Source organism: Pholis gunnellus (genome assembly GCF_910591455.1).
Source record: "Pholis gunnellus genome assembly, chromosome: 5".
NCBI classification, from domain to species: Eukaryota; Metazoa; Chordata; class Actinopteri; order Perciformes; family Pholidae; genus Pholis; species Pholis gunnellus.
Genome location: NC_136531.1, coordinates 9,935,844 through 9,955,768, shown reverse-complemented (window position 1 = coordinate 9,955,768; position 19,925 = coordinate 9,935,844). Strand labels below are relative to the sequence as shown.

Sequence of the window (19,925 nt, the reverse complement as noted above, 5' to 3'; positions counted from 1 at the left end):
TAATAATTGAATTTATGACTTTTCTATACTTTTACCTCTTGAATCACATCCCAAACCTATTAATGGAGAATGGCAGTACTGCTCTATTGTGTATGGATAAACAATGTTTTTACTGAACAGTCACAGTGCATGTGTGAATTTGTTTAACATGTCGCCTGTGTGTAGTTGTGAGTTTGCAGAGGTGCAGACCCTGTACAGACAGAGTACAGAGCATGCAGCAGAGCAGAGCCACCTCATCAAGCAACTGGAAGGACTCAACCTAGACACTCAGAAAGTCCTGAGGAACCAAGAGGAGGCACATACTGCTGACACCACTTCCTATCAGAGGGTACACACACACACACACACACACACATGCCAAAGCTCAAACTCATCATTATTAGAACCACTTTGTTGCCCTCCACTCAGGGCTCACCCGCTGTGGTGATTTATTTCCAAGCTAGCTGTAACCTACAATTATTTGACTAGTGCCAGAAAAGAAGGACTTTTCTCCCCGTATCCTGTTACTGTGAATGGGTTCTCAACATACCACTCCTCTATCTGATGACTGTACCACTGTATCATACTCAGCACTACACAGGGAGGGGGTAAGGGGAGACATCTGGAGCAATTATGCGTAATAAAACATGAACTTTAAGGATCATTTTTGGTACTTGTATGTCTTTCTTGTTACTATGGAAATAAAAAAAAAAACATCCCAATATGACAACACATGTCAGTCTTCATGTCACCCAATCTCGTGAGTGATTTTGTCTCATCTTCCTCCATTTGATGTCACATCTCTGTTTGACGTGACCCATTCCCTCTTCACCTCCCCTCCTGGCCTGCTGCTGCAACCCTGTGTCCTGTTTGTGTTTGTCGACAGCTGTACAAGGAGTTGAGTCAGTGCTACCAGGCCCTTGTGTCTAGTGAGGCCAACCTCCGTCAGAGTCACCAGAAGCTCAGCAGCCTGCTGGCTCAGAAAGACCAACACATCCTGCAACTCCAGGCCCAGCTACAGCAGCAGGAACAGCAACAACAGGAACAGATACAACAACTGCAGCAGCAGCAACAGGAAGAGATACAACAACTGCAGCAGCAACAACAGGAAGAGATACAACTGCAGCAGCAACAACTGCAACAACAACAGCAACAGATACAACTGCAGCAACAACAACAACAGCAGCAACACCCCTCACCAAACAGACAAACCAACTTTAAGGTAAGGATCCTCCTTCAGGTCTTTTCAAACCAAACACGAAAAGTTTGTGCAAATAGATCAATTAAAATATGTATCTATATGTATCTACATGAGCCTATCCATACCGAATTCAAAACCTTTTGTGTTTTGCAGTGCAGTGGGTTGTTTTCTTACGTGACAGATTTCTTTGATTTTGGCATATTTCGGATGGAGATCAAAACACAGCCAACCATTAGAATGAGTTTTGCTCACACGATCAATAGATTTTCTCGGACGTCAATGTCATAATTCTGTTCATACGTCACACAACAATATGAATATTGATCTCGCATAGGAGTGTCCTCTTTAACAAACAAAGGAGAGATTATAAAGACAATAAACATAAAGACAACATCGGGGGAAGTAGTTCTACTGTTTTTGTAAGTTTTCACAATAATAGTTTGTGTCAACGTTATGAATTAATCTTCAAACTATTCGGTGGCAGCTCTAATTATGCCAGCAATGGAGGCATATGAGCTCACCGTCTTCGCTTGAGAAATCCGTGGAGCCTCGTAGGTCGGCTGTTATATGTTGACCATTATAAACTGACCATTAGGCTTTGTATTGGCCATATACTGTATATCACATAATAAACACAGGCTACATATGATTCAGGCCGGTCATCAGTGACGAAAACCGGCGCAATGGAGTTCAGAATTTACAATATCGTGCTTCATAGGACCACATTGTAACTTTTCTGCACAGCTTTGCACACTTGGAGTAACGAGCCTGTAGAGTTGGGTTGATATAGTAAAAACAAATTATGAATCAATTGTGGTGTGACAGTGCCAAACTCTAATTTTCAGTGGAATGCACGGAACAAGAATAGTCGTTTGAATGCAAAAAATCTCCAGCAAATATTCCACATGTGAAAATAACTTAAATCTTCACCATCTCCACCTACAGAGGCCCTCTCTCCCCTCCAGTTTATCCAGTGCATCGCAAATCCAGGCTAAAACCAGTTTTTCTATGATCCTACTCTTAAGTTCTTGAACTTATATACAGTATATATGCATTATGCATTTATGTGGGTGTGGACAACAAAATATGTATGCTCATGATGCCCTGCCTAATGTATCTAGCTTTCTCTTACATTATAAAGACATTACATAATGATACTTCTTTCTATCACCTTAGCTTAATTGTCCTACGGTACAGAGACAGCGATGTGTAGGTGTATTAGTAGGCACAGCAATGACTGACAAGCCCCAGCATGGCCTGTGGCGCTGGTCTTTAACTGAGCATCACGCTCTTAATATCGCTCTCGTTCACCCTCGATACGCGCATCTCTCTTAGCACCAGCGTCTTTCAAGTCAACTTTATGATCTTCTCCAGCTCTCTGTCCTGGGCACGCATGCACTCTCTGACTTACTCACTTCAGCTGTCTCGTTTCTAGCCTCCCACCCGAGTACCTGGAAGTCCTTTTTAACGCACCCTCGTCAGTATGCAAAGATAGATAAGAGGTGGAGAGAGGTGATTTAATTGGAGCCCAGTTATGTTTCTGAAGATGTAGCTGGAGTTCCAGTTCTACATCTGTCAGTCAGCAGGGGTTTGGCTTTTTCTCACTACCTTTGAACCGTCCCTCCCCCCCAAGGCAATAGAGGCTCTAGTATAAACTAAGTTAATGCCGCAGCCACATTTTAAGTGGGCTTTAACAACTCCTAATGATACGTGATAGGTGGTTCTCGGACCACACAGTGTCAAAGACGAGAATAGTAACAGGTACGTATATCCACACAACCTCATTCCATCAACATTGTAGGGCACTGCACTTGTTGCTTGTTTCCTCAGTGCGACTCTAACTTCAGTTTCGACTTATTGCATATAAAACACCTCTGTAAGCTGATGCAGTGGAAGATAATATTTCTGCAGCAGTTTAAGTAATGTCTGTGCCTCCACAGACTGTAATTGTTTAATTTGATTGGTTGCTATTTTCTGACAGTGCTGCCCCCAGACTGAAGGTTTAAAGATATCAGCTCAAATGTTAAGTGAGTTACAATCGCCCTGTCTCACTTAACCCTGTTCATTTAACCAGCGGTGAAATATAAATGGATCATTTAGTCAGTAATTAAATACAGTACTGTAGTGGTTCCCCCAGTAATTAATACTACATTTAGAGAAGATGCAGTTAGTGGTGTGTGTGTAGTGTGGGCATGCATGCGTGAGTACGTGTATGTGAATGGTATGTATGTGAGTGTGTGTATGTACGTACATATGTGTTTGTTTTATTTTATCACGCTGAACATGAACTCCACCCCATGTCTCGTCCCCACACAGTTAACAAAAAAACAAAAAAACTCCTCACACATTGAGATGTAATTACCAAAATACGGTGTGCATAATAAGCTATGCTAAGAATTATTATGAACTTTTGTTTTCTGAACACATGTAGCTGCTGTCTGGCTGATTTGTTTCTTTTTAACTTTCTTACCTACTGACATCAAAGTGAACAGATCAGGTATCCCAAGGTATAGCACTCAGTCAGGAGGGCTTTCTGTTTCCCACTCCGTAATTTCACTGACAGGTTGTGCGTATGCGTAGGTGTGTGTTTGACTAAAGGTGTGTGTATCCGAGCATATAATCGCAAATTCTGTAACAACTTCCTCCCGAACACCTGTTCAATTCTAATGCTCAGGTTGTTAAGGCAGATTTGATTTTAATTTTAAATGTTTTGGTGGAAGTTACCATTGGAGGCGATCAAAGTGCTGATCGCAACGGGAGCGCAGGGGGGAGATGCAGCGCTCATTTGAATATGGACCAGAGCGACGGCTTTGAACACCCCTCCCACAGTGGGTTTTTATTGGGGGGGGAAGCAGGAATAAAAGAGGAGGGTAGGTGAGAGGAATTACACCCATTGTGTGTTATACTTCCATGCTGTGCACCAAGATTGACTGTCTGCTCTCGTCTGTCTTATGTCAAGTTAACTCTTTGCAGGAAGCTTAAGAAGACTTTGCTAAGGCTTAAAGCTACAATTCTGCTAGTTTTAAGTTAATGTGAGTCATGCTATGCTTTTTGGATAGTGTTACCTCCTCTATCAATTAACCTGCAAGGTCAGCACGAGGTTAAAGGTTCTCTTTTTCAGACTTTAGAGCATATCTGTCGCCACCACACGGCTCTCAACGTGCACTAAAGGGCATGCGCCACCAGACCGGCTACGCCAAGCACACAAAGGGGGAGTGACTTCATTCTCTGCTCATGTATAACTCCCCTTTATTTTTACATAGCAAATAGTTCTTTGTTGCTGTATTATGCTGTGGTTATTGAATTTAGCGCCATCTTTTTTTTTTTCAACGATGTTTCAGCTTCACAAAAAAAAAAAAAGTATTTACCTAGGTCTTAACTAACGATCATTTTTATTTAAATGAATCTGTTGATTGTTTTTACGATTTGTCATTCAGTGTAAAAGTTTGACGGAGCGAAAATTATCAATGTGAAGTAATTTAGAAAGTACAAAGAAAAAAAAGCAAATCGTCATATTGGAAAAGCTAGAACCAGAGAGTGTTCATAAATAACTTTAATTAATGATCACAATGATTGTTGGTCAGTCAACAAATCCACTAATGGGTTCAGCACTACTCACACTGTATGTTCTGTAAAGTGTCTCTGTGTGCACACACTCCATAATGTCAGCCTGGAGATGGCCTCACGCCCTGATCTTCTAGCCGTAGGGCCTGGCTGATCATCAGGCACCTGGGTGACCCCCACACACACACGAGATGCCGATTAAAAACTGCCAGGTTGGGGAGGTTTGGGTTGCCAGGTTGGGTGGTCACCATCACAATGTAGAGGCAGGGAAGAGAATCCTCATTAGTGGACAAATGTAAAATATTTATTGTAGTCTAGTGTTTGGCTATTGTCAGAGCTGTGCGGTGATTAAAGACCAACATTAGAATCCATAGCAGACCTCAGGCTTTCTGGAACCTTCACCACAGTAAATGAGTGGTAAGTTGTTAATTGTGTGGGCAGTCGTTCAAAGCGCTGGTTATTCTCTCATCAGCATTGGAAAGGGAAGATTAGGCATTTTAATTCACTCCAGAAAAGTTTCATATCAACATAACAGAAAGAAGCCAGGTGTCTTTTAGATGTATACTGCAACTTTGTTTGATGTGCTATAGACTTTTTCACAAAAGAACATTTTGACATATCACGGTAGGAAAAGCACAGGCGTAAATAAAAAGATACTAATGGATGAATGCCATTTAGCTGCTCCAGTTTCAGGGTCCTGGTATTGTGCATGATGACTCACTGTCACACTGGAAGCTTTGAATAGAACAGAGCCATCATGAATATTATTAGTAACATCAGTGCTATTCCTAGTATGTCCAAATGCCTTATGAAAAGGACCTCTTCTTACACTATTAAATACACTAATTTTCGTAGATATAACAACAACAAGCCACCCCATTTCCTACACCGTACCGTAAAGGATGGAGAAATCGTGCACCTACATTTAGTTTTTTATGCATCCTTTTTAACAAATGATACACAAAATGTTGTTAACACACAAGTCCCTCATATGGGTTTTATAGACCGAAGCTCAGGCACGAAAACATCATTTCCCCAAGGTGACCAGACTTAAAAAAAAGAGGAAGAAGCTCTGATCTCCCATAGCTTGTTGAGATGTGTTTTTTTTTTTTTTTAACATCTGCTTCCGGCTCGTTATTGATGTTAGCCAATCTAAACCCTTTTAGACGTATAATTAAAGTGCTAGTTACACACACGTGTGCTCATAAATGCACCCATCGGTTTGCGGGGTCACGTTTGTCTTAGGTGAGGCGTTTCTTTTGATCATCATCATTAATAGCAACCATCAAGTGAAAACGATGAAACCATAATGATACAAAGAAACGTGGAAATACATTTTTTTTTCAACCAGGACCTCAGCAAACAGACTGGAGTCAGCCAGAGAGTTGTTTTGTGTCTTTGTACTCGGTGCAGTACGGAGCAGTATGCTTTTAGTCTTCTCAGCTGGTGTTTCAGTAAAATGTGATGGAAAGCTTATGTAAGTCCCATATTTTTGATTTGTCTTTCACATGGGTCCTGTTTTGACTCTGGCTGCTCTTCAGTTTTTCCCCCATCTGGAACGGCACTCCTTTAGCTTAACTGTCAGGACCTCCCTAGAAGTATGTTAAAAATTTAGTGCAACCTGCTGCTTGTATTTACATATTCTTTTCCTCCTCAGACGCATCAGTCATCCTTCCGTTATGAAAACATTGTGTAAAGATTATACATTCAAATAATGTTTTAGAGTTATGGCCTGGTAAATGTTTCATGACGCTACGTTGGTCTGATCTTGTGTATGCCGAGTGTGTTATTGCTGTTATCAGTGTTGTCAACATGAGTTTGTGTGTGTGTGAGCGTGTTTTTTGGAGCTGGGCCATGTCCAGGGCCAGAGACATACTAATGACATGGACTCCAGCGGTGTGTTTTACCAGCTCAACCGCTCTCATTAGATGAGAACCTCTGTGTAGCACAGCTCGCCTCATTAATGAAGCACAGCCATGTGCCGCTGCAGACACATGCACTCGCTCGTTCAAGCACATACACTCGGGTCAAGCAGGCTGTGTGGGAGGACTCAGGGCTGTGTACACACACACACACACACACACACACACACACACATACACGCACTCTTCATCCTACTCGCTGTGTGCTGTCCTTCTACAAAGTTCCTCTTCAGTTAACACACATGCTCATACATATATGCACGCACACATCCTTTTGAAGAACCACCATCTTGAATGCAAAGCGCACCTGACCCGGGGGGGGGGGGGCTGCACCTTGTAGCCCTGACTCCTGAAGCCAATCCAATCACTTTCACAAACGCTGTCGCTCCACAGATGTGTGAGCATGTATTTGTGTATGCATGTAGTCGTGTGTCTGTGCGTGTGTGTGTGTGTGTGTGTGTGTGTGTGTGTGTGTGTGGAGCGGGGGGGGGGGGGGGGGGAACCTCCTGATTATAGCTGCTCCATAATTAACAGTGATCAGATTTGTTTTGTGGCATAAATGGTGCATGTGTAGAACATTAGGCCTGGCAAGTCTCATTTCACATTCAGCTCAAGGGCTCGGCAGCAGACGGGTCACGAGCTTCAGGGAGCACAATCACCAGCCTCCCTCCATATGGTCCTGCCTGCCGCATCCTCAGCAGTTAGGGCCGCGAGTGCCAGACAAGTTCCCCCAAGAACCTAATCGTGTTCAGTAATTACCAAGACTGGCTTTTTTTCTTCTTCTTTTTTTTTTTTCCTCCCTCCCTCCCTCAGCTCCCCACAATCTCTTGCTCTTTTTTTTTTTTTTTTCCTGCACCTGCATGCTCTCTTCTTCTCTTTCAATCTCATGCGCTCTCCGAGTCCATTGCTTTCACTAAGCTGCTTGTTGTATGTTTATTTCTTTCCCCTTTTGCATCCTTGCTCCTTTACTATCTCAAAGTTTCACTTTCTGGATGAAAACCAAGATGGGGATGAGAGAGATTGTGAGAGGAGAAAAAACTCAGACACTCCCGCATCAGTTAATTTCTAAATTGCTTTATGTGGCTGATGCCGAAAAACCCAGTCCGTCCTCCTGACTGCCTGGAAATTATAAATAATTGTAACAGATGCGCCAATATGGCCGGCCTCCAATAAACGAGGCCCCAGATAATTTGACCAACCCCCTTTGACAGGCCAATTTAATAAAACATGAACAAAATCTTCCTCACTAATAATTTATCATCCCCTCTCCTCCCCTTTGGTTAAAGTTGATTACCCTGGCAGTTAACAAGGTCACGCCCAGATGCCAGGTTTCTGATAATGCAATCAGGACTCGTTGGGAGAAAAAGGTGATGACATCCTGTGCGGCTTTCTTCTTCTTTACCTGGCCTCCCAGTTAAACACAGTTGTGAATGTTTGTCAAAAGGCTTTGGTTTGATGTGTTCAGGAGACATGTTGTTGATAGCAGCAGGTGAGGTTTAAGAAAAGAAAGAGTGAGAACGTATGCAGTAAGGTGATGGAGTCAAGAGGTGTGTGGGTGAGTGTTAACTTCTAGATAAATAGTGGAATGTGCACGTGTGAGTCTATGCGTGTGTGTGTGTGTGTGTGTGTGTGTGTGTGTGTGTGTGTGTGTGCGTGCGCATCACACCCTGCTCCTCTGTGGGCGGGTCATCTGCTTTATCATTGTCCCCTTCAGTTTGTTTTGGTAGTCCCCGCTGTGCGCTGAGGTGTGCAGATGCTGCTCGACACCGGCTAATAGACACTGATAAATAGATGGGCCGTTATAGCACATGCACCACAATGCTGGGGGGGCGGTGGATACCTGTCCCACTGCCACATGGCACATCTGGTTATTGACTTCGGCATCTGAAAATGTCACGTGGACATCCATTATACAAGCGGAAGTCCATTGAACTAGGTGAGACTCTGTCAGCTTGTGATTTTCCTACATTTCCCTGAATTCATTTAGCCGTTGATTCAATCCAAGGTAGGTAATACGGGCTGCTTGGTCGCCCACTGGTTGGTGAAGACTTGACCATGTCCGTGATTTCTTTATACTTTACTAGTATAGGAAACTAGTAAGTATACTAAGAAATAAACTTGATCTTCTGAAATTGCAGAGAGGACTTGTCTGACCCCAACTTACCTACCTTACGTCTGGATTGTAACCACAATTTGTTTCCAAGCATATGTTTTGCATTAACTATCACAGATATTTAGAGTTTAGTAACCTTAATAACTATTTAATTTACCACTATTATATTTTCCAGAAAGCGACTGAATGGCTGTTTGGTGCAAATGCTTGTAAATGTGTCCAACAGCAAGTACAAGCTGTTGGACAGTGAACCTGTCAGATCCAGACTCATTTCTTGTTGATGAACTGTTTTGGTTAGGCTGAGGCTAGGATTCAATTTTAAAATGAATTATGATCAAGATATCACAACATGCCACAGATTATGGATTATTAATTACTTTTTCTTTTCTACATGAGAACATCATCCTTTTGAATATGACACATGTTCATATTCATAAGTGCCAAATTACTGTTAAGTTCTACACACAAATATTCATATAAAGACATAAATTTGAAGTGTATTGTAGTAAATTATTCTTGTTTCTTGAATGTGCTTCACAAAATAACAACTGCCCAGCAAGCCAAGTTATCAAAACTTTGGATTCTAGGGTTTTCTAATAGGGTCTAATCTAGGGTCGACTAACACTCATATGGTTTTGATTTAATTGACAGATCTGTGAAACTAAATCCGGGCTCAGACTTCAGGAGTGTTGGGCTGATTTAACCCCGAAATCCTGTTCGGCCCAGATTATGTGGTAATGTGAGGGTTTTACAGATCCAGTGTTAAACCTTCCAAACCATTAGCAGCCCCATTGGGGCCAACCCAATACTTTTCAAACATGTTTGATGATAACGGTTATGATTACGTCATGAGAGAGTGAAGTCTGCTACAAGGACACTGAAGAATGGACAACCCACGTTGACGAGTCTCCCCGGCCATTTTCCCACCCAGACGCGTAGCCTTCTGCTTTAGTCGTTTTACGCTGCAAAGCATTATTAGAGCAAGTTGTCGCACCCTGTCCATTTTGTGAACAACTGCTTCCCAAATGAGATGGTTGTGGTGTGTTGCTCGCTCTGGCACGATAATCTTAGTAATATCCTGTAGTGTGTGTATGTTTAAGATTTGAGAGAGAAACATCGGAGAAGATTCTCCTCATGTGTTTGATGCAACCCAAATTCAGAATCGGTTCGGATTTTAAAACTCTGTAGTCTGAGCCGGGCTTAAGTTTCTCCCCAAAGAATCGCACAAAAGCACCACTTTTAAATCTTGTGTTCACCAGAGATGTGCTCATAAGTGCCTTGGAAATAAGTGAATCGGCATGAGAAAAGCATAGAAACGACTAATGGACGAAAGAAATCTTAGTTGATTAAGACCAAAATGACAGATCAGTCGACTAATTGCCTACGAGGCGTCAGTCCTGTTGGATTCCCAATTTGTTTTGTCACTTTTCCGTTGTTCTCTGCACCGATACTCCTGTCTCCCTCGCTTCACAAATGCACATGTACTGTCTCTCTTTTCTTACAGGCGGTGGTGTCAGAGCAGGTTGATGCTGCAGCTCAGAGGTCTAGCCCTGATTCTGACTGGGCCCCCAGCCGAGGCTCCGATCCCAGGCCGGAGGATAAGACCCTTCAACAGAGGTCCACCAGTTCTGTCAGAGGACAGCAGGTAGGTTAGCACACACTACAGCCAATTATGTCAGAGACCGCACGTGGGTGAGTGGCGAACATGCCCACGCTTACCCATTACCACTCCGCTCAGATTAGAGCAAAGCCGTAGAGAAGGGATATGAGGGAAGCGGTCTGTTGAGAATCATGTGATTTATCAGACCTTGCTTCTGCCAACCTTTGTCCTGAACTCTCCAACACACACACACACACACACGAATGCCCCTCATACTGTGACCAGGCCGGCGTGTGCTACTGGTTTCACGCATGCCTTGGGCTCAGGCACTGGCTAATTTACCGCTTCAACAGTACATTATGAACAAGAAAGAAGCTTTTGATCTTCTCAGTATTCCAGTCATAAGTTTGGCGGTGCATATTTCTAGATGGCCTCACTCACTCTAAAGCTGGCCTGAAGACACATTGTTTGATTTATACAGCTGTCCTCATTATCGCTTCAATGGAGGTGCTTCTGTTCAGGCAGTTTGTACATGTAATGAAATTACTTTGTACAAAATAAATAAACAGTATTGACATTATTCGATGTGCTTCGCTTTTCTGGAGGCACTGTTATGTTTGCCCTAGGACACACACACACACACACACACACACACACACACACCTGATCCGTCTGGATTCAGACCTACTATTAATGATTCTTGTGCCAATGCTATAAATTAAATTGGGACTGTAATGTATTTTTCACACAATTCATACCTTATTACGCTGACTAAAAACATGAATCATAATCTGATTAATAAAAGTGTAAATTTACATTTAACTCAGTGTGAATGTGTCGTCCTTTTCAGTAGAAACCAAACTAAGATAACTAACAGCAAGGTCTGAAGGTTTTTATTTTAGTCAATGATGCAGTTTGTACAACACAACATCAAATGAAAGTGTAAAGTAAACTCTGGCTGCTACAGTATGAACCTTTACTCAACCAGCCACCAGTAACCTCTTCAGCCACTACCTGATTCTCCCTCTCCCCACAAAGTCAAAATAGTTGTAATACCTAAGGTTATTAGCTTTAGGTAAGTGAACAACACGTCAACTTCATAAATCATGTTAAACCGTACTGTTATTAAAAAACTTGAACATTTTGAGTAGGTGTCTCTGTTGGCTGCTTAATATCCAGATATGATGCTGCTCCAAAGAAACCATAAAACCTGTTATGCTTCATTACACTCCATTTAAACAATAATACCAGTCTGCAAGGTCAAAAGCTGATGAAATGAGCCTTCTGTGCAGCCCACTGCTACCACCCAGGACACAATTTGCAGCTTCCACTAAGCGCCTAAAGTGAAATGTGATTATTGGCTGAGGCGACGAGCGGTTCATGACTCACGGTTTGCCACATACAGCAAGTGTTGAACTAATGTTTTTTCAGGATTTGAGTAAAGAAAAGTTTTCTTTGAATTGGAGAAAGCCTGAGGAAAAAACTGTATCAATGATTAATAAAAGTTACATTTATTCATATTTAGCCAATCAAAAAACATCTGGAATCTATACATTTATTTACCAAATCATTTTATTTATTTCAGTGGTCCACTATGAGCGTGATGTAGTTTAACTTTGAATCAAACCTATGCAGTTCTCTTTCATACCTTGCTTGGTATCTCATGATGGGAAGCGTCCCGTCCTTCTGGGTTTTACACTTATCTCTTTGTATGTAGCTTTGTATGTGTGTATGTAGCTCTTTGTATCTTGGGCCTCTTCTCGTCAACTATCTTTAAAGTGTCTGTCACACTGGGGAGCGGAGGCTGTCATTTTGTCTTAGAAAAGTCGTTTGTAGCCTTTTGGCTCATTCCACCGGGGTATGGCTGCCTCATGGTTCCCTGTTCACGGACATTTCTATGAGTAATATTTGTGCCACTGCTAGCTGGGCATTCCCACACACATTTATCTGGTTTCACAGCGTCTTTGTTGTGTCTTCAGTGTGGGTTCATCGTAGTTGTGTATTCTCAGGTTACCGGCTCTTACATTTGTGATGTATTTTGCAGTGTATCTTGGTCTTTTGAATTCTTGTACTCCTTTTTATTAGATTTTCTTTGTTAAATGGAGTACATTTGCTTTGTGTTATGTGTGCACCCATGTGTTTACACTTTGACGTAGGTCTGTATGTGTCCTGTCCTGTGCTTGTGTGTGTGTGAGTCCGACATTACCGGGAACCTGAACGAGTTCAGCTTTGAGAGCTCCAGACGCACACATGACGTGCTGCTGCAATCATAAAGAAGCCCATTGATAACAGTCTCTGGGAGACGGAGAGAGGGAGAGAGAGAGGTTAGAGGAGGGAGGACGTCGATGAAATGTTTCTTCTTTGAGATTTTTACTCTTCCTTGCATACAGACTCGGGGCCTCTCTCCTCATTTCCCTCGTACTGGATGCCCTCCTCCCCTCCATCTGCATTGCACTTTCATGCTTACAGAGCTGTAACAGGGTGCGATGCGCGGGGTCAGATCATGGCCGCCAACCAGCTGCCGAGCTTGACAGCGGGCACATCTTTCTTTGCCTCATGTTATCAGATTTGTATCTTTCAGGCCTTACTTGTGGAACATAAACAACAATGTCACAGCACAGGGCTTCCCACACAAGCAGAAGGCATTCATGTGTCTCGTGTTCCTGCGGCAGAGAGAACATCTGCAGCAAATCTCAGTCATTTGTCAGCGTCGCCATGTCATCTTCCCCTGTGCACCTTCGGACACACTGCAGTTTATGTCCTCTGGTTCTCACATACAAAGGAACAGCTATGATGGAATATTCAGCTCATTGATAAACCAATCCTCCCCGAAATGTAGCTCTATCTGAAAACCTATTTAGAATTCATCCTCAATAAGTCATACTTTAAAGTTAGTCCTCTTTACTTTAAAGTTCAGGACTTTTGGTTGATCTGGGTTCCCCTTTTTAGCCTCTCAGTGTCCCCTACGCACATACAGGCTAAGCCAGTTGGCCTGCCACTCATCAGGAATATGCAGATCAATCTGCTAATTAGTTGCATAGAGTCATTAAGGCGGCGTCGGAACACATGTTTGGCACCCATGCAGGCATGATAGCGGAACCGGGCACACCGGGTCACTGGAGTCAACTGTAGCCTCAAGGCACATTCCCGAACACACTGGTGTGCTTAGAAATTAGGAAAATGGTTTTACAGATATAATAATAGCGATAAAATCACAATAGACATGTGACAGAAATGTGTATTTATTGTTATAATCCTGAATATTTTCACAATATCAAACCCCATGCGTGTTTTTACTGGGATTTTTATTGCCATCAAGGTAATAATTGCCTTTTAGTGTTATCATCGTAAATGACAGAGTGCGCCTCTCCTGTGCAGGATCACATTTGCATGCCCACGCATGAGGTACATAGTAGATGCAGAGCAGTCAAAAGCCATTGTATTCATGCATTTTACATAATGCAGGCCGGACGACATTGTTGACTGTGTTCTTTAGTCAACTTCACACATCCTCACCGCCCACAGTTTGTTTGGTTGCAGTGTAAACTAATGTACGAGTTACACTAAATGCACTTTCCAATCTGTAGTTTTATGCAGATGTATTAGACCACAAACTTTAACAGACAACAGAGCCAAAAGAACACGTTTTCTGAGGGAGGGCACTTATTCATCCACCGTCCTATCATAAACCTCCTCACTCCACCTCCTCCTCCTCCTCCTGTACTCCTCAACCACTCCAGCCCAAGGACTGTTGTACGTTTAGTCGCATTGCATATTTTAGCCTGCCATCTGGTCAGCTCTGCCAGGCACCGCATGGGGCCTCCTATCCTCCCATATTCATATTCCACTAGCATATTGTTCCCACTGCTTTTCTACAGCGTGGCCCCAGCACTTCTCCACTTCGTTATTTATTTCTACAGAAGAGGCTGGAGAGCAAACTTCAACCCCCCCCCCCCCCCCCCCCCCCCTCTAATCGGCGGCTCTTCCAGTTGTCCTATCAAGTGTAACCTGGAGGCCCCTAGTAGAGCAATTAGAGCGGCCTCCCTGCCCACCTCTTGTAATGAAGCCCAGCACATTCTGGAATCTATAGCCCCTTTAGTCTCCCCTAATGGGACATCATTATTGTCAAAGAAACAATGTAAATGTAAATGAACATACTCATTAGCCAGTCGCAGGGAGAAACCTTTGCCGCTCTCAGCTTGCAACTCCCACTTCCAAACACACGCACACACACACACACACACACACACACACACACACACACACACACATACACACAACACGAAACTGAACCTCCTCCCTTCAGCTTCTGCGGACTGCTGCTCCAGCCAGCTTGCTTTATTCCTCCGATAGCATGTTTGTTTGTGTGTGCATATGTGTGTGCCGAAAAAAAAAAACAACGTTCATGTTTTCCTCAAGGTGAGAGGGGAATGGAATGAACATGGATGATTCCATTATTGGCATTCACTCAGTGTTTCCACAGATGTTAATTGTTGCATGGGCTGGTGCCTGTCTGTGTAAGGGAAGTGTGCTGAAGTTCTCACCCCAGTGCTTCTTTGCTTACCTGTCCCAGGGTGCACCGGTGCAGCGATCCAGGTCTCTGTCCCCAGCCAGCGGTGTGGAGTTGGGTAGCGGGAAGAGGAGAGGAGCAGAACAGAGGAAACAAGACCTTGAGGAGCTGCTGCAGTTAAAGGTAACTAGCTGACATAGACGAATACACATAATATCCTCTCCTTTCCCTATCTACATAAATCAAGCAATCCCCATTATTTTTGGGGGGGTTTATTCTAACTTTATGTCCTTTGTTTCCTGCAGCCCGCAATAAACTTCTTTGCTTTTTGTGTTGTAAGGCTTGATTTAGGCTTCCTGCATCCGCAAGGGTTGCCAGTTTTCCCATAAGTCCTTTGCGGCAAGTTTTCACCTGTTCGTGCATAAACATTTTCTAACTACGCAGATGGCCGGAGAAAACGGAGAACTTTGTGCCGCGTCAGCTCGTGTCCGTGTGAGCGTCCTTGCGCAAAGTATAACCGAGGCTGTTGACTGCCAGGGACTATGAACTACTTTGAGGTATTGTTTGCTGAATTGGGCCCAATTCAATGACACAGTGGTGTCCAGCTGTTAGTGTGGAGCACTAGACCGGCATAGTGGAGCTGCTTGTTGCTCGGGCCACTATCTCACATATGATTGCTGCTATCAGCCGCTGGGTTGTGGGAACGTTTGCAGCTCTGTAAGAGTCACGGTCTCCAAAGGGTTCAATTGCACTACCGCTGCCACTGCCTCCTCCATGACCTTCTCCTACAGTGTCTTTCACACACACGCATACAAATACATATGTGTGCGCACATAAACAGCGCGTAGGCAGTGAAGCAGCAGGGGAGGAGCTGCTCTGGTGAAAGTGGATTTTTTTTTTCCCTTAAACGAATCCGCTTTATTGGTCTTTTAACCTTCACGTGCTCTATGACGTCGTTCTCCCACAATTCTTCATTCCCTTGGTTTTTCTCTCGCTCAAACTTACTGCAAACAAAATACACTTCATGTCCACCTCTCCACTGTGTTTTCTTTTAAGGTTCTTTTTTTATTCAGTGGAGTACATTTTCCGCTGCCATGACCGTTTTTGATCACTTTGACTTTGCCCTACAGCTGTCCTCCTTTGTTGCCTTTCTTTTTACCCTTTCCGTATTTCGGACTGACCACTGAGTGAGTGATTATGTAGAGGTTATCTCCCTTTGAACACATTAGGCATCATTTTCTTGTCAGATCTGAAGTGTCTGAATTATATCACTGGAAGACAACTAGTCAGACGTTAATGCTCAACGTAGATTCAGACGACACGCATGACTGTCTTGGGTAATGGTGCCATTTATGTGTCTGCCAGTTGAGGGGCGTTTAGCAAAGGTATGCACAGAAAAACTGTGATTGGCAACTCACATCTGTGGCCACATTAACGAAAGCATTAGTTCAGATTATGATTTCGTGGTCATGTCCTTTGCTTGGATCTGGCATTGAGAATAAAGCCCTCCATCAGCCACAGCTGAGGCCTCAGGATCGTCCAGGACAGCGCTTCACTCCGTCCAGTCCGTTGTTCTCCACTTGATCCGATCTAATTATTTCCAAAAGAATGCCTTTCAAATTGGGAACGCCAGCCCGTACCATTGACATTTTGACCTTAGCAGCTAACAGCAGCAGACAAACAAACAATTCTCATCATAATGGCCTTTTTCTTTTTCTTTTTTAGTTCCGCACACTTTCAAGTAAACAGTAGCTGTTGCTGTGTAATTATTTTTCAGCTTGAGAACGTCCACAGATGTGTATGCTGGCTGAGTAAGGGGGTGTATTGATCTGTGGGCAAGGGTCTGTGGCCTGATGACCAGAACTGGGCTGCCCAGGGGAAGCTCTGGAAGGAGCCTGAGAAGCCATGATGTGGCTAATGCCCTGCCACTCGCTCCATCCTGCTCCCCCCCCCCCCCCCCCCCCCCCCCCCCCCCCAAACCACACACCCCCCTCCATCAGTCAGCCTCAACTCTTCTGTGTCCTCCTCCAGCTCCTAGTTCCACCAGTTAACACTACCCCCGGTCTGGCCCCTTTCATTAGAGCCTTGTTTTTGAGAGGTTGGGGGGCAGCTCGAAGGGGCCGAGGATGTCTTGCAGATGTCCTCTGTGAATAATCCACACCAGGGAAAATCCATACTTGTCACAGTGGCAGTGTAAATGTGCATTGTGTGTGTGTGTGCGTGTGTGTGTGTGAGTGTGCACCTGTTGTGTGTCTGGTGCATGTTTGTGCGCTCTCTGTTCTCTTTGTCCTTGTTAATAATAACAGGGCTGAGGGCTCGCATTTCCCTCTCTGCAGGGCAGCCGTGTCATATCAGCAGTAAACAAGCTCCTTCCCTTCAGAAAGCGCTCGACAACTCTCCCTAGCCCTGGCCACTCAAGCAGAAACCTGTCCTGCACTCTTCCTTTCACTTTCTCTTTTGCTTTGCTCTCTCTTTCTCTCTCTCTCTTTCTTCTCTTTCTAATTTCTCTGTTCTCTCTCTTTCCTCTATTTTCATGAGCTGTCTTTCTCTCTTCCGTTGCTCTCTTTCCACCTCTGTTTGTCCTACCTTTTTGAAAGTGTTTTCTCCACCACCCTCGCTGTTAAGGTCAGTGTGATGGGGAAGAGGGGTGCCCCTGACAAGAAAAATCTATATGTTGTCTTCTCTTACTCCCTCTTTAAAGCTGGAGCCCAATCTCGCAGTGTTTTAATAGCTGTCAACAACAGTGTCAGCAGCAAACCCACCGCTACACCAACCCCCCCCCCCACCAACACAACACGTGCTGGTCATCAGTTGGTAACTCCAGCGAGTGCGTTTCTTTGCTGGTTAAAGAGAGTGTGTGTGTGTGTGTGTGTGTGTGTGTGTGTGTGTGTGTGTGTGTGCCTGCTCGGTGTTCTGTGACCCCATTGACTCTTTGTGTAAATGTCGTCTCTTAATGATGTCTCAGTTGCCCAGTGAGAGTGGAAGCACTTGTCAAGGAGGAAGGCGAAGAGAGAAAAGAATCTGAACCTGCTGGTTCCTGTCAGGCAAAGGTGTTTCAGCTGCAGGCCCGTTTAAATATGTAGACGGTGAGGGGCTTCTCGCAGCTTCCCTGACGCACTGCTGTGCCAGTGTGAATGAAGCTGACTCCATATTTCAGTTAAGTTATGTTTAATTTGACACATACGACTTTTGGTAAAAAAAAAAATAATAATCTTGTCGCTCTGCCTTACAGATGGAGGAGAATGAGGAGCTGAGGAGGGCTCATGATCAGCGGCGTGAGCGCCTGTGTCTGATTCAAAGCAACTACAAGACAGTCCGAGGCCAGCTGAGAGAGATGGAGAAATCAAATGGCGTGTGAGTACACAGCGTCACATATGTGGCACAATAAACACTGTACACTCACTCAATGCTCAGGACCTGTTGGTGTACATTTGATTCATAAAACATAGAGGACCTCTGCATACACAAAGTAACGGATAACTTCCAGCTCCACCCAGCAGCAGCCAGTGAGCGACGTTTCAAAGCACATAACTCACCTTGCCTGATGTTAAAAGCCCTTGTGAAATGCTACAACCCTCTGCAACCACGCACAAGGAGTCTTAGGGACTCATAGATCTCCACATGTTGTCTGACAAGACCTGATTGCTGGATTTGGGAAAGTGGGAGAAATTCCTTCCTTTGCCTTTGAAAAGCTCTGAGGTTTTAAGCCCAGTCAATTTGGGCCTTTTTGTGCCAAGTCTGTGCGCGCTTCTGCGTCTCTTCTCCCCCAGCGTTCATTAGAATGTGAGAGCCAGAGGCTGGAGGTGTCTGGTCCTGGGGGGGGGGGGGGGGGTGCAAGGTGTTTGAGAAGGGAGGAGGAGTGCAGAGGAGGGTCCATATCCTGCCTCGACCTGTTATCTTCAACAGAAACCACAGGATTGTTACACAAATCCCAAAATGTGCAACAAAACGCCATTAATATAAGGATCTTTTCACTCCATTGTCTCCCCCAGCCCTGTTCCCACTTTCTCTGTCTCTTGTTTCTTTTCTCCAGCAGCATCACTGGGTCCATTTTAAAAAAATGTAACTAAAGGTGCATATGTTTTTGGTGGCCGCACGGGAGCGAAGTGTTGACCCCGTCAGCTGTTTTCTCTCTGGGTTAATTAAAGAAAACAGCAGTGCAACGTGAGCCCGTGTGAAAGTGGAGTGAGTGAGAGAGCGTGTTCAGCGCTAGGCTCGACTCGGCTCATGTCAGCTCAGCGCGGCTCAACAGCATGTGTCTGAGACAGTGGGAACAAAGACAGAGAGATGTAGAGAGAGAGCGAGCGCGAGAACTCTCAGAGTCAACACCAGTTGTGCTGCTGTTGTTCTACATTTTAGCAGGTTATCAAAGAAATGCTGCGCGGTGGACTGCCGTGATGTTTCTATGATAAGACAAACAAGGCTGTGGTTAAGAGTAAAGCGTCGAGAAGACCAAACGATCCATAATAATATGTTTGTGGTTTCAATGTCAGTGTATTTGTATTTCATGACTGATTTGACATAAAATTGATGCGATAGGCAGCTTTGCCCTTTTCAGTCCGAGCCCTCCATGGCACCAGCCAGTCACTCAATGTTATGATCCTGGCATTCATTTGGCATTAAGCCCCATCCTTAAATAGCTGTTGAACCCACTGGGGTAATGCCATCCTGAATGAGAGACAATAGAAAATGACTTAAATACTCCCATTAGTGCTGGGAAATCAGGGCCCTAACAAGTCAGTGGGGATCGGCATCGGGTCTCATTGCATTTCGAGCTTGTTAGGGATTTCCTTGTAGCTTCCATGCTGTGTTGTTGCATTTTTGGGAAGATGCGGGGGGTCGTTTTTGTTTCCCTTCTGTCTGCCCCCCCCCCCCCTCATTGTGTAACCTGCCACACACACATGCCTGCACTTTCAAATGCTGAAGTTTATATACACCGGTTACGTCGACTAAGATATCTAAGTGTTAGACACTAATATCATGTTTCTATACCTACCAGATTTCCGTTTACCGTATATCAATATTCACCTCTCATC

At 44.1% G+C, this 19,925-nt stretch overlaps 1 protein-coding gene across 1 annotated transcript in view; it reads left to right on the top strand.

The window, feature by feature from the left end:
* Nucleotides 1–19,925, top strand: part of cntln (centlein, centrosomal protein) — an 83,051-nt gene that overhangs the window by 13,560 nt on the left and 49,566 nt on the right. The window contains exons 8-12 of the mRNA XM_079159717.1: nucleotides 166–328; nucleotides 866–1,201; nucleotides 10,284–10,424; nucleotides 14,953–15,072; nucleotides 18,122–18,243. Of these exons, the coding sequence (XP_079015843.1) occupies nucleotides 166–328; nucleotides 866–1,201; nucleotides 10,284–10,424; nucleotides 14,953–15,072; nucleotides 18,122–18,243 (882 nt within the window). The remainder of the gene's footprint in view (nucleotides 1–165; nucleotides 329–865; nucleotides 1,202–10,283; nucleotides 10,425–14,952; nucleotides 15,073–18,121; nucleotides 18,244–19,925) is intronic.